The following is a 15,297-nucleotide window of genomic DNA, read 5'->3' on the forward strand; positions in this document are numbered from 1 at the left end:
AAATGAAAAAGCTAAATGTTTTTAATCATCCGTAAATATCCTTGTTCATGTTCTTAAGATACATTGATGCTCATATACACCATGGGATGCATTGATAAGTCAAACTGAGCTAAAAGAGTTTATCATCAGGACGCTAAAGCAACGTCTGCTCAAAATGTGACTTTGCAGCTGCAAGTAAATAATGAATTATAGATCAGTCTTTTTCAAAAGAAAGAGCCATTTGCAACATGTCTTGGTAATATTACAATAGATTGAATGTCCCATCGGTGTGAAAGCAGATATATCAATTATGTTCAGTATTCACTATATCATAAACATTGTTGTTAAATCTATGATTTGTTTAACAATTTGACCAACTTCTACCAAAAAACACAACTTCTACGAGAGACAACAACTACACTTCTGTGTTATATTGTTTCCACTTTTCTGAGACTTGGGCAGCGCTCACAGCATATAGGCTCCCCCCATGTGGGCTCCTACTGCCAGCGTCTTTCAGCTGTTGCCCAAGACTCACTGTCACTTAGCTCCACACAATGCATGGCCAATGGGTAGACTGGATCCCAGCATCCGTCCTCAGAGGGGCATTGGCCCTCTGCCAGACAAGCTTGAGCCGGGGCCCCTGTCGCACTGAAAGACTAGAGCAACACTAATGGTTAAGTCTGAGGAAGAGTCTGTGGGAGAGAGGGGAGGACCGTTTTAATATGATCCAGTTTGGAACTCCATAACACATATTCAGATTTCATTAGGAGCCAAAGATGGACCAATATGTTGGTGGCATTAGCGATTATAGGGGTGACTGTGTTTGTCTGCTTGACACTGTGTAAAAAAAAAAAAGGGTTAAGAAGTGGGGGACGAGGAGGGATGAGGCGAAGAGAGATAGAGAAAGAGAGTTCATGGCCTTCCCAGTTAGGTTATGGCACTGCAGCATGGACAAATCCATGAGCAAGCGAAACCACTGTTTTAAATAGCAGGTATCTGGTGTCAGTGTGCCCTGAGAGAGGCCCTCTCCATCAATATGTTCCTTTGCCCTTGTCTGCTCCTGATATCTTTATCTTGTCAGGACCTCTCCTGTACGTTCCACCTCAATGGCTTCCGTCTGCGCTCGCCCTGTCCTGTGCAGATGGGCCGCTGCTGGTCGCTCCACTTTAGGCCCCTAAGGCTGGATGGGGCGAGAGCGGGGCGGGGCGAGAGGGGGTGGGGTGCGGGGGGGGGGGGGAGTTTAAGATGCAGTGGGATTGAGCTGAAGGCAGTCTTATGTCAACCTGTAGTCTACAGGGGCCTCATTACATAGACGCCAATGGAGAAGCTTTTAGAGGGTAATTAGACCATTACAGATAGCCAGGGGAATAAATGAACAATCCCTATGTCTTCTGCATAAATGAGATGTTAAAATGTGCTTTTTTTTAAAAATATACAATAATGCATTTGGGACTTTTTTCCTTTTCTAGTAAATGTTGCAACTTTATCCACTGCAAAAGGAAACGAATTAAAGAACATCTCTTTAAAGGTAATTCTGTAAAACCTACAAAAAATTAATGCAAAGGACGTTTTCATCAACTTTACGTGACGCAAATGAAAATATACAACAATCTTGTTTACCAGTTCTTATCATAAATCCACTGTGTGGAAACTGACTGGACTCAGATTGTACTCTAGTTTAGCAACAGGAAGCTTCCACTGTTCTTTCCTGTAATTTCCAGCTTACCCTGAGATGAAAATGGGAGCGGGATTGTGGGAAATGACAGATGCGGCTCGGGAGGGCCATTGAAGAGGTCATATGTCATCACGGGGTCGGACATGCCCTTTGAGCAGGGGCTGACTGGCGGCGGGGGGGGGGGGGGGGGGGTCACACTACCTGGAGAGGAGACAAGGCCTGGGAATGCAGCTAACCTAGACCCGACTGACTCCACTCACCTGTCAGCCTGCTCATAAGTGTGTCCTGGATTTATGTTGGCTGGCTCTGTCCTCCTGCATCTGTCTGCCTACGAATCTAAAAAAAACTTTCGAAATCATCTTCACTTTCACCATCATAACGGCCCCATTACAGCGGAAACAACTCTCTTGTACTGTAGGTTTATTAAAACATCGCACCTATAAATCATCCCCATCATCAACGCCATGTTCCCTCCGCCCGGTGTGTCCTGCCAGCGTTAGAGTTTCTGACAGACCGGCGCCGGCACTATATTTAATCTCTGTCTTTCTTCCTCTCTCCCCGTCTCATTTAGTCACTTGCAATGTGTGTGTGTGTGTGTGTGTGTGAGAGAGGAAGAGAGTGAGAGGAGCTCTGGACCAAGTGTGCGATTTTAATAGCCGTCGGTTACCTGCTCACATATGATACCCCTCCAGCCTGCTTGGGCAGATGGCTATTACTTTTCAGTTGTGAAAATCAAGCTTATACAAACACAGGCAGTACTGAGACGCGCTGGACCAAGTGTAGTGTATCCCTCTGATAGATAGTATTGGTGTGTGTGTGTGTGTGTGTGTGTGTGAGTGTGTGTGTGTGTGAGTGTGTGTGTGTGTGTGTTGGGATGAGAGCTGATTCTCTAGCGTTCGTCATGCACGGCCTATCCTGTGGAAATCATTAAGTAGGAGCACTAGGCCGTCACTTCCTGGCAAAGCATGCAAGTGAGATGAAGAGCTTTATCACTTTCCAGGACAGGTGGGAACATTACTGACGGCAGGAGAGCATTAGTGTCAGACCCGAATCAAAAGAAAAATAGTAATTTGATGGCTTTGTGATTTTTGATATATGTATATATATATAATAATATGGAATTTGAATATAATTTTCAGGCAGACTTTTTTTGGAACAATTCCACAAATACGAATAATACGTCAGACACCGTTTAAACTTTTAAATGTGCATATCGTCTACTGCGCTTGCTAAAATAGATTACACATTTCTGGATCTAAAAAGCTAACGCAGCTCTGATGTGTAGACATCCAAGAGCCAACTGTAATTTTCCGGTTTCATTAATTGTGGGCACTTCATTTTAGGTATGAAACCTGAACTTCTCGCTGTCTTGAAACTCAATAGTCCTTTTAGTGTCAAGGTTGGCTCTGTCCTGCTGCCTCTCATGGAATCTGCCATCATGTGACTTGCCCCCACTGTCCCAAACCGCTGGGATTATTGATCACTCGCTGTTGTGAGTGAGACATTTACTGTTGCCCATATTGCTGCACACCGGAGAGCTGCGCGCGGATCACTTCTTTTTCTGTCGAGTCAATCGATAGATAATATTGTGATAAATTATTCAGCCTCTTCGACATGTCGACAACTTAATGCGTTTTATAAAAATGATACTAATAACGACACTCATAATGATAATAGTAATAATAATAATTTTCGAGAAGATAAATTGACTGCACTTCCTGAATATGTTGCATAATATATTCCTAACTTTCGATGTTGAATTATAATATTATGATAATTAACTTTACGATTCTAGGTATCATTTTAAATAATACATAATAATACATTAAATAATCACATTGATATGGGACGAGAGGACAAATACAATAATAGTTTGTGCAATTTCTACGATTCCAACATTTTATACCATCATTAATATATTATTATTTCGCATTAAATTACAACTTTTCTCTTTACATTTTACCATAAAATATAACATCACAGTTTATAGATATTATATATAACTAAGAGCGTTAAACAAGCCGCAACCAATGTAATAAGTTTAGCGCAGCATTGTAACATTGCAGCAAGAAAAATGTTAATTAAAACATTTAAACAGTATATTCTGATTTTCTCTGCCAATATTGTTTTAAATATCCGTTGGATTTCTGCGCAATTACTGCAACAAAAAAAAAATAATCATCAACTCAGTTGCTTTATTTCTCAATATCGCTGCGAAACAAAAACAAAAAAAATATATGTTTTAAACACTGCATGTCAAAGATTTGTCCGTCAGAGTAACACGAGTTACAGGCGCGTTGCCTTAAAGCAGTTCATGCTCTGCAACGTATTCATGAAAATCTTCATTAGGTAAAGGACAGTGTGCGCGAGCGTCGGCCGCTCGGCTAATTAGTGCGGAGTGGTGATGACGGTAATGAGGCCGGATCAGGTGTCCCTCTGACCGCTGGCCTCCCGCTCAGACACGGGCAGCAGCGCCTGAAGCCCTGGAAGGCCGAGGCCTTACGTAAAGCTCACTGGTGGCCAGCACTTCCATGTACGAATACCGCCATCTACTGGCCGGAGATCAGTCCGCGGTATGCGGCAGTCAGCGGCCTCTTGGCTGGCTAAAAATGACACAAACACCACTTAATTTGACATTTTGAACGTTTAAATTGTTAAGATGCTGTATTCACAAGTGTAATATTGCTGCTGCATGTATTTATTTTTGCATAGGGGGATGTAATGGGAATGAAATAGCTTGAGATGCCATAACCCTCGGAGTCCTCTTCCAGCATTGTGTGCAACCGGGGTGAAGAGTGTGATTAATTGTGATTCAGCATTTTATTTCTGAAGCAACAGCAAAAGAAACACTGTAGGTACTGTATAGGCGTCGATAATCTCTCACCTTGTCATAATAAATCTAAAACGTTCATTCAGAGCAGCAAAGGGCCCCACAAGCAACACACTGTAGGCTACCAAAACTCCCAAAGAGAGCTCTATAATAATGCTGAAACTGTGTGTTTGTGTGTGTTTGAGCGGAGGTATCCCACATGTGCCGACCTGAACCCAGAGCCCTCTCTGAGTATGTGTAGTGTAGCCCGGCCTGGACGGGACCCTTGGGTGGCATAAAGTATACTTCTGCTTCACACGGTTCATAAAATGATCAATAATAATCGTAAGTCAAATTTAGCGCTCCTCTCGCAGAGTAATTTGTTAATATTGGGACGCGGGGGAGTGTTTGTTTGAGTTCCCCGTTGCCCCTTTAAGAAGGAGGCACTTCACACTTGAATTTCGTCCATGTTCTCTGTAAAACAGCACTTGTGTCATTTCCACTTTACTGGTCAACTTTCACCCAGCATCACCTCTGACCGCACTCCTTTCTGAATCATTCGTAGACTTTCCACAGATTTCTCCAGAAACATCAACTCTCAAACATCCTTGGCGCAAAATTATAGTGTGCGATCCTTCTGGCAGCATACAAAATAAACTGCCTCTAATTGTGATGCTTTGACCATCCTCCCCCTGAATGTTGTTTAGCTTGGCTGCTGCCGGGGGCTTTGTGGTTTCAACCCGAATAGCTCAGTCGGTGTGAGAGGGAGAGCACATTATTATTCCCGCTGCCCGCTATACTGCACATGCTAATAAGGGAGGACCACTGGGCTGTTTAAAAAAAAAAAGAAAAAAAAAAAGGGGGGAGACGGTGATGTCATCAATGTGCTTTATCTGAGTTGGGATCTGAGGGGGGGGGGGTGCCGTTTCCTCTGGTGCAGACTCTGGGGCCCAGGAGTGAACCCGTGGCTTTGCCAGGGAGCCTGTTTAAGGAGATTACTCAGTCATCACACCTTTGTTGCATTATGGGCCGGAGTGAAAGGCCGTGCACTGTGGCCATCCCAGCGAGACGTCCTACTGACAGCTTTCTGACACCCAAATCAACATGGACAGACATCAGCGTTCATATGAGCCTCGTTCTGCATTGTGTCTCCTAGAACGGATGAAGATTATCAATTCTTATCCTGGTGAAATACGTAAAAAATCACGTTGACTCTTTGACCCTCATAGCCAAGAGTTCCCTTGACGGCACACATGCCTCCATCTGGGTCCTGCCTCATTCTCAATCAATCATCCAATGTTTGATCACAGACGAGATGGCATTATTAATGCAACGTTGTATGAGTTACACAACATTAACGGTTCATGGCAAGCTCGTGAAATCAGATAAAAGTAAAGACTACCTCATACAGTACTTTTGTGGTGGTCTCATACAGTATATGTGATCAGATCCAATGTCCTGAACAAATTACAATTACAAAGATGAGAAAGACACACTTTGAAAAAAGTGGGATACCCTCTTAGGAATTATTGCGAACCCACAATTGAATTAAGTCATTTCCTTATGGTCTGGTAAAGAGATGGTTGAAGTCCTCAGTTACACTCTGCGTCCTCAATATTTTAGAGGTATGAAGTGACGACCTTAATCGCAACAAGCGGTGGCAAAACGCAGGACATATTTGGTCAAAATATGTGTTTTACTGTATAAGAAATATGTCATAAAGATGTTTGATTTCTGCGAAAATAGCTTTTTCAATTTGCAGTTCCAACCAAATGGATCCCAAAAAAAAAAAAAAGAGTCAAACCGCAGTGCACTCTGGTTATGCAGTTAGCTACTGCATCCATGGCTTTGTATCGCTGCCCATGGCATGTCTGCAGGATCTACACTCTGGTTTGGTAATCTCTGCACTCTCCGCCGCAGAAAGACAGCCAACTAGACAGCTAACGCTCGAAAAGTGTATCACATGGAGGCTGGTGAAAAAGCCACAGCTAGCTGCAGCTGAATTGACATGGCCTGTTGTGTGGATGTCTGTTTCCAGCTGCGGTAGCGACGCCGGTATTGTTCTCACCTTGTGAGTCTGTGTGAGTCATCATGTCAAAATGTGCCCTGGAGACACCGACTGGAACAGGAACGACCAGAGAGGTGTTTATTAGTTATATGTCTGGGGACATATTTTTGTCACCGTGATTGTGTCACAGACGTGCAAAATGCAGTCACGAACCTTTACAGGTGTGTAGTTGAGATCCAAATGAAGGCCAAGCTCCAAGATGGGTGTGATCTGAGCAAGGGTGCAGGAAGTAAGGGGGCTTTGGCAGCTGATGTGATCAAATTGCAAAATGGTGTCTAAATGTCATGTGTAAATGAAAATTATTAATTTTGATAAACCAATATCTTATTGTTAGTCATTGCATAAAAAGAAATACTTAATTCTCTCAGGTAGAACAGTCCTAAAGCTAACGAGCTGGACAGTTGTAATCACATGACATGTAGAATTTATTCAATGTAGTATATCTACTTTGAACACATTGAAATGTATTGATGGATTATTATTATTATTATTAATATTATTATTATTATCTTCACTTATATTGATTTGAATCTAAGTATTAACAATAGATGGACAGCTCGTAATAAAAGAAACACAACAAAGAAAAAAGAACAGAGAGAACACATTCTGTTGGTTGCGTTATTTTTATTTTTTGATGATTTTATTGTTTTAAATAAATGCATTATACCCTTTCAGTTATAGAGTATGCTAATCAACCCAAAAGCTTCCTCTAAGCCCCACTGCTTTATTTTGCATTACAGGCAAACTTGGGGTAAACTTTACACTTATTTCCCATGGCAGTGGTGGGGTGCGGTGATAGTCTGAGACTCGGGCTGATCCTGGTGGGCGGGGGACTTCCACAGAGTCTTCCAGCCACACAGAGCCTGATTTTATTGCCCTGATAAAACGTCCTCCAGGGTAATCGTGACTGGCAGTTGCCCCTTTTCATGCCCACACTGCAACGGCACCGCGAGAGACCGGAGAAAAAAATCACACATCCCATTTCTCACACCGGCCTGTCCCTCTCACTATGGCCCAAAATGCTTTTTATGGACATTTCCCCCCGTTTGCTGCAGATGGGTTGAATATTACATCAAAGCGTCTTTAATGTTTCACAGTACCTCTCATATTTCTCCTCGGTATCGAGTTCAAAACTGGTGCAGGCTGCATTTTTACAGTAGATTTAATGGATCAATGTCCATAATCACATTAGCACTGGCTTAACATATAACAAATTTCACCGTACCGGCATCAAAGACCTGACCTCTTGTTATAATCAGGCATAGCATCTTTTCCTCCACTCAAGATCTATGGGTCTTCTGATACAGGGAGAAACAGAAAATTGTCAAGGGGGTGATAAGCTCGTGGTGTACGCAGCTCAGAGAGTAGCCGTGTGAGAGAAAAACATTTGTCCCCACAGTCACACGGTCACAGACGCTTTGTGCACCACTCCACTGTTTTCATGTGCCATGCTGATAATCCTCGCCTTCTCAAACTCTTCTTCCTCTATCCATCGCTGGCAAAATATAACACTTGTACAACTTCAATCTCATCATTCTTTCATTCTTAAAGCCAGAGGACAGAGGACAGTGGTTCAACTGAGATATTTCTGGTGAAAGAAAAAGAAAGCATGATGTATGATGTCGAAGTAAGAAACGCTACGACAGCCTTCACTCAGCACCTCCTGCACGAGGCCAACAGGCTATCAATGAATGATACAGATTAACAAAAAATTCAAACAGACAAACTGCAGACAAACTAGAATTGATGGCTTCCACTGAGCCGCTCGGGGAACAGGCCATGACGTAAAAGGAAAAACATGCCGGGTTCCCCCGGCCAGGTTAATCAAGACAAGCTTCCCCTGTAAAAAAAAACTAGTGTGTGTTTGTGTGTGTGTGTGTGTGTGTGTGTGTGTGTGTGACTGCAGCCCAGTATGTGTATGCATATGTGAACCCATTTCTCATTCACAATATGCAATCTTATTTCACGGCTGATTGTATTTGCTATACATAGGCGGTATGCATGAGGTCCTTGCCTGTATTCCTCTACCCAGCACAGCATAAATAAACAGGAACATTCTATAATCCATCATTCTGTGTGCTGTGGGAGCGTGCCCAACACAAACATGGCTTCTGTTTTCTATCTGTGTGTGTGTGTGTGTGTGTGTGTGTGTGTGTGTGTGTGTGTGTGTGTGTGTGTGTGCGTGTGTGTCAGAGACACTGTGTGTAAATTCTAAGATGGGTAGTACTATTATACGTGTCCATGACTGTGAAACATAAACCTGCTGCCCTAAATGAGGATTATATTAATGAGTTTCCTCTTTGTTTCTGTGTCCCACTGCCTGGACGAGACTCTGAGTAGACAGTCGACTTGGTTTGATTACTCCCATAATTCTTTTTGAGATGACTCTTTTGTAAGTTTGGGAATGTACGTTTTTACGTTTTTATTTCATATTTATTAGCCATGAAGTACTGTTTGTTAATTAAGTTGACCCAGAAATGAATCGTCCTCCGCCAAACTGGGTCCGTGGACTCGCTGGGAAAAGTCTGGACCACTCTGAACTGAGTGCTCGCCTTTGATGTTTGAGAGAAATACAAAACACAAAGCCTGTTTCATATTTGGTCCATCTTTGCTGCACTAGCTGGTCCAGTGACCTCTTATCATAATGATTGAAATAGGGGTGAAAGGTCAGTGCGCAAACAGCTCAGTCTGTACAGTATGTATGCATGACTTCTTAGCCATGCTAATGGTGTGACTCTAGCATGGATGTATGGGCTGTATGGATGTCAGTCAGTCTGTCTGTCTGCCACTTTGATCCAAACTGAAATGCCTGGATGTGTTGTCATGACATTTTGTACAGACCTACGGGATTCCTGGAGGATGAGACACTTTGTTTTTTCTTGCAAAACTAACCACATTTCGTCTCAGGTGTACTTTGGTTTAGTCCTAATCTAACTTTTACTGTGTGGGTATTGGTTCAGATTATTTTTTAAATACATTAGTTGCTAATTTCTGACATTATATACATTTCTGACATTTCTATATAATTGGAAAAAAAAATGCATTTCAATGAAAGGGTCCCTTGAAAGTCCCAGAGCATAAAGTTGCATCCCAATTAAAGCTCCGTCTCTCTGACTATACTCTAATTGGTGCCTTGTGTCCGATTTATGGCAACAACTGACCTCATCCACAATATTTTCTGCTTAAGCCTACATTGTCTTCCCTGTGGCAGTTGTTGTCATACAACACCAGCAGTCACTCTGGGGCAGAAATCCATAGAGTAACAATGGCGGGGCTATTGTAACAAGCATAATGCACTTTACAATATGCTCATTCATTGCATGAGGACTTTATTTACAGAGCCCCCTTGGGTAACGCAATGCAATGCTCTGATCACACACCAGCCCACTGCATGTAATTATCCTCTGCCTGCTCTCCAATCTGTCACTGCCCCAACTCATTTGTAAGAGTGCATGTACAGTGATTAAAGAAACTTCTGTGCCATTGCAAAAAGAAAAGGTGGGGGCTCCTATCACTCCCCTCCCGTCGTCCTCCTCCTCCATATTCGGGGAATTCTCCAAAAACGAGGCAAAGCTGCCATGTCAAAGTGAGCCAGGCAGACGTGTACAGATCGCCAACATCGCTAATGCATCTGCAGCACCGGTGCAGCAGTCAAGTCATAATAATTAAAGACATACAACATCTCAGGACTTCATTAATCATGGTTTATATGGACTTTGAAGTCGTAATGAAAAACAGCCTGCCTCTCTGGGTTTATTGTGTCTGTACAAATTGTAGGGATGGCGTACGCCAGGACTGCCCCTCTCCTGACCGGCTGTTACAGGATGTGGTGATGGAAAACAAAAAAAGATAAGATTTTGGTGAAAAGCTTGTGTTGGTTATAGAGAGGTCAGTGGTCAAGGTTGTTTATGCAGACGCTGAGCGGCATTCAATCAGGCAAAAGTGAGCCGCTGACAGTGACGGCAGTGTAAGTTTACACGTCTTTGTGTTTTGTGCCATGTGTGTGTACTCAGTGGTCAATATTTCCTGTCTTTGGCTGAGCGAAATGAAGGCATGTAGTGCTTTGGAGATTCAGCCTGCACTGTCATATATCATCAACCTTGATTTTCTGCTAGTTTCTCAGATTCTCACCATGCTCTCCAGCCCTTCTGGAGGTGCATTACAGTGAGATCAGAGTGAGAGATTACTGGGTATTAAGCTCTCAGTGCCAGAAGTAGAAATTACAGAGAGGTTGTCAACGCCAGAGTTCTGTCTGCTTGTGTTCTCCTATAGAGAGAGGGAGGTAATGCTTTACTCACAGCGTTTCATCCCAATGGCTTGTGACTGCTCCCTGGCAGTGCTATGCGTGGTGAGTCACAGCCAAAAGTATGTGCAGCTCAAAGAAAGCAAAGGAAGACAGAAAGGGACAGACTGCTTAGGACTCCAGCCCAGGACACATGCATCTTCTCCCAATAAAAGGCCCTTTGGCAGGTTTACGTCGCATTAGTCCACTAAACCCAAGGAAATATACAGTGGAAGGGAGAGAGGGCATCATCCATCATCGAAAATGCAAAGGATGAAGTCACTTTATTTTCTCCCTAATGATGTGTCCTGCCTACAGGTGCAGTGGTGCAATATCCTCCTTTTGGTTCCAAAGGCCTGCTATCGAGATTATATGCATTTACTCTACATTAGAATTGCATTTACTTTAAGGCACGTTATGTAGGACAAGTAGCTTTGCTTTCTCTAAATAAACACAGATAAAAAAAAAAACTTTCAGAAATAAGAGTCCAGATTTCGAGTCTGCAGCTCCACAGTAAAACTGAGTTCTGTGTGGTAACTAGCTGGCAGTGATTCATTTCCTCCCCAACACAAGTTCCTCACTTAAATTTGTCATTTTATGGAGTGTGTCTGACAGAGCACAACTGACAGATGAAAGTTAAAGTGGCCCCTTGAAATAAACAAGTCAAAAAGCTCTGAGTTTGGCTGAATTAAAGAAAGGAAGAGGGGGTTGGGGGTTGGGAGACGAGGGGAGGGGGGGGGGGGGGCGTTTATTTAAAAAGCCAACAAGCATGGTGCTCTCTGGACCCTGCGGTCTGCCAGCGTTCCTCCCAGGTGAGCTCACACTGGGCCCGCCCCCTGCCCCGGCCAGGAGGAAACAGCGTCCTCAGCTCTCCGGCTTTGACTCACACATTATTTTCCTGGTAGTCAAAACAAAATTAGCACTGGTTTGTTGTTATTTCGAGTTAGCTCATCCATGACGTCTCTGTTCATCATTTCTGAGGAGAGGGCATGTTTAGTGGCCACCTTTGAGTTTTTAATGATTGGGATCAATTAAGTATTTTGTGGGTGAAAAGAACAAAAATGAAGGGCACTCCGGGTCAAAAGCAATTAACATGCAACTTCAAACAAAGGACCAAATAATTATGGTATGGCGGAAATCATACAATTGTTTAGATTCTCAAGATGAACAAAAAAATCACTCAAGCATCGTGAGACCACAGCCGACTGGGCACTTGAAATATTAAGGGAGAAGACATAAATGTGACTAGAAAAATCATGAATTATTGTTATTATTATTGTATGTTTCCTGACTGAAAGTATGAGGTTTTTTGGTGATTTGGATCCAGCGGTGTAGGACCTCACGGAGAAAAATCAACTTAGACCATAGTGCCCTCTGGTGTTTTTCCTGTGTTTTACAGACTTAAGTCTCTCCACGAACAACAAATAGGATCCTGCTGAGGCGGATATTATCATGTGAGGTGATATTACAAAACAAACACAACCTCTATAGAAAGTATGGGGGAAGAACTGGGGAGAAAAGAGATTGCAAGTATAATAACATCATTTTTATATTTTATTACAATGGGGCAGTCTTGGTTGCAGTGATCAAAGTGGTTATATAATATTCAAGTAGACACTGCAGTCCATAAGGGTTATTACAAATACATTATTTCTAATGAGAATAAATATTGAATTAACAAGATGACTACAACAATAATAAATAAAATGTAAAACTTTCCTCAGAGTACGGTAAGATAACTGTGAATAGCGAGCAATAAGATGACGTCTCTGTAAACAAGCTTTTCTTTTCTTCATGAAATTGTTCAGTAGTTTCAGATTCACAACAATCCTTTTCTCTGCAAGTCCACACCCAGAAATAGATTATCCAGGCTGTAAAAAATTTTGTATTCTTCTTGTGGCGTGCGTTTCCTTCCCCAGGCCGTCCACCTCGTCTGCCTGACGCAACTTCTCTCTGGGATGCAGGAAGCGGTAGTACAGCACGAGGAACACCAAGCCCACCACTGATCCAACAAAGATTAAACCACCGACTATCAGAAAAAACGTGGCTGTCTGCAACTCTGGCTTCAGCAAAGCCAGCAGTAAAGGAGCCGAAACGTTTACGAAAGTATAGAACAAGTAGTAGATGATCATGGCGACCTTGGTGTCCTGTCCTTTCACGTTGAAAAAGGTGAACGTGAGGATGACCCCAATGACGGCTCGGTACAGAAGCTCAAGCATTCCTGATGAGCAGAAGTTAGTCTGAAGTACATGTGTCCAAGTCGTCCCCAGCAGCCAGAGGACGGTGAGGGCTGCTGTGCTGTAGGGGCTTAATATGAGGAGGAGGGTGTAGCTGAGGATGTGACTGGTGATGGTGCAGAGCTTGTAGAGGAGGTAGATTGCTGTGGGGAGGCCAGAGGGCATCTCCTTGATGTGGGGGAGGGATCTGCGCAGGCAACGGCGATAGTCCACCAGGGCCCAGGCAATGTTAAAGAAGGAGAACGCCATGGAGAGATCTGAGAGAAATGGACAAATGCATTACATGATGACACACTAAATTCCCGAAATATGTCACTTTCTGCCTCTACTTACACTGCAAGACTGAGCAATCCCTGTGGCCCAGCACTATGTATAGCTGCAGAAGAAGTTGCGGCACACTCTCCAGGAAAGTCTCAAACAGTTTGAGCATGCTCAGATCTGTAGCCATGCAAAACAAATTGTGGTGCACATCTCTCCTCTCATCCACTGTGTAGGAATGTGTCGATTTCCAAATCACTTTGAAGCTCTTTTTCAGCAATTGGTAATACCTACGGGCCAAGCACATGCAAAGTCAGACGCGTTGTTGCCAACATGCAACGCATTTGTGAGAATGATTCACATTCTACAATGCACTGCAGCTGATATGTGGCTATTCCAGTTTGCGCTGAAACATTGTACGTGCTTTACATACCACTCATTTTGAGTCACAACATGCATGTACTCCATGGGAGCAGCTTATCTTTTAATACAGTTATACACTCTTATCAAAGTCCTACCTGGTGAAGATGCCCATGCCAATAAGGTGCAGGACAACAAGTCTGCCTTTGGACAAGCCCGATATGGTTAGTTTTCCCTCAGAGTTAATCAGGACATCGGTCATGTCGTCCATGAACCAGGTATGGCTGAAGATCTGCGTCACCAGCAGCCCAACAAGCACAAACAGGAGGGTCAGGCCACCCCACACAAAATGACTCTCTTGAAAATACTTCCCTGCCAGTTGGATGTCCGTCCAAATGTCCACCACGTACAAGAGCAGTCCAGCAATGGTCAGTAACCATCGCACTTTGGTGTATTTAATGTCTGATGGAAGCATTTTGTTGTCAGTTGAGAAATTCAATGCAACGCTTTGCTCCACGATGAAGGTAGAAATGACGTTGGCTCAGTTCTGCTTCGAAGTTTCTGAAGAGAAGCTGCTGTGGACGTTTGGTAATGGACGTCAGCAGTTCAAGTGGCATTTTTGGTCAATCTGTAAAAGCATTACTATGTGATGAAAAACAATGAGCAACATGAAAAAGACAGAGTGCTTATCACGCGCATATGTTTGGTTTAAATCTTGTGCAGATTTACCACAAATCTTATGACAGTGGTGAAATGCAACGTGACTGTAGTCTGCTGCTCTTTGACCTGGGTCATAAACATGTTATTCCTGGGTCCTGCTTAATGGCATACTTACAAACATGATAAGAAAATAATCAATGATGTCATCAGCAGGACCAATAAAAAGATATATGATGTTCATTCTGAAGTCTTTTCTAAGATTTACTGTTTTTATGTTTTACACTTGAATGCATTTTAAAGCATGTTTTCTCAATAACAGAGTAACTTCTTTTGGAACTTCCGTAAAATCTTAACATCTCAATATGATATTAAACTGTTTAATAAAAGGTGATACCGTAATACAATAAAAAACTAATTTTAAAAAAAGGATTCATATTCATTCAATTATCTTCACCTCAATAAAATAAAGCCAAACTTGATTTAATTCCTTGTATTTCAATATATTAATATCACAATTATTAATTCATGTCACAATCAATTCAACTTACCTGTATTCTTTTTCCTATGACAGACAGCTGTGTGCTTGAGCAGTGCCCAAAACTTCAACAGTCGGTCTCTTTCTCTTTCCTTGAAACTTGTGAGTCGACAAGCTCCACCTTCGCGACAACCCTCTGGGCTGATATAGTCAAACCGGAAAAAATGACATAATAGATACTGTTTGCGTGTAGGGCGTGTGTGTGTGTGTGTGTGTGTGTGTGTGTGTGTGTGTGTGTGTGTGTGTGTGTGTGTGTGTGTGTGTGTGTATATGACTGGATAACACTTCCCGCTTCAACTTCTCTGTCTCAATCTGTTGTCCTTTAAACTTGAAGACATATTTGATGGCTTGAATTGCAGCCAGTCAGTGATGAAATGCCAAAGTAAACCCAGACGTATTGCCTAATCTCCCAAGACAGGAGTATCCTTTGATTG

The 15,297-nt window shown here is 42.8% G+C and overlaps 1 protein-coding gene across 1 annotated transcript; it reads right to left on the bottom strand.

Annotated features, from left to right (window-relative positions):
* Positions 1 to 12,675: 12,675 nt before the first annotated feature.
* Positions 12,676 to 14,143, bottom strand: xkr9 (XK, Kell blood group complex subunit-related family, member 9). Its single transcript, XM_068582302.1, has 3 exons — positions 13,827 to 14,143; positions 13,384 to 13,598; positions 12,676 to 13,307 (listed from the first exon to the last, which is right to left on the bottom strand). Exons 1-3 carry the CDS (start codon positions 14,141 to 14,143, stop codon positions 12,676 to 12,678), a joined length of 1,164 nt encoding a protein of 387 aa, XP_068438403.1.
* Positions 14,144 to 15,297: the final 1,154 nt, after the last annotated feature.

This window comes from Clinocottus analis, unplaced genomic scaffold, assembly GCF_023055335.1.
Source record: "Clinocottus analis isolate CAN_PGR_092001 unplaced genomic scaffold, fCliAna1.0.p SCAF_18, whole genome shotgun sequence".
Lineage (NCBI taxonomy): Eukaryota > Metazoa > Chordata > Actinopteri > Perciformes > Cottidae > Clinocottus > Clinocottus analis.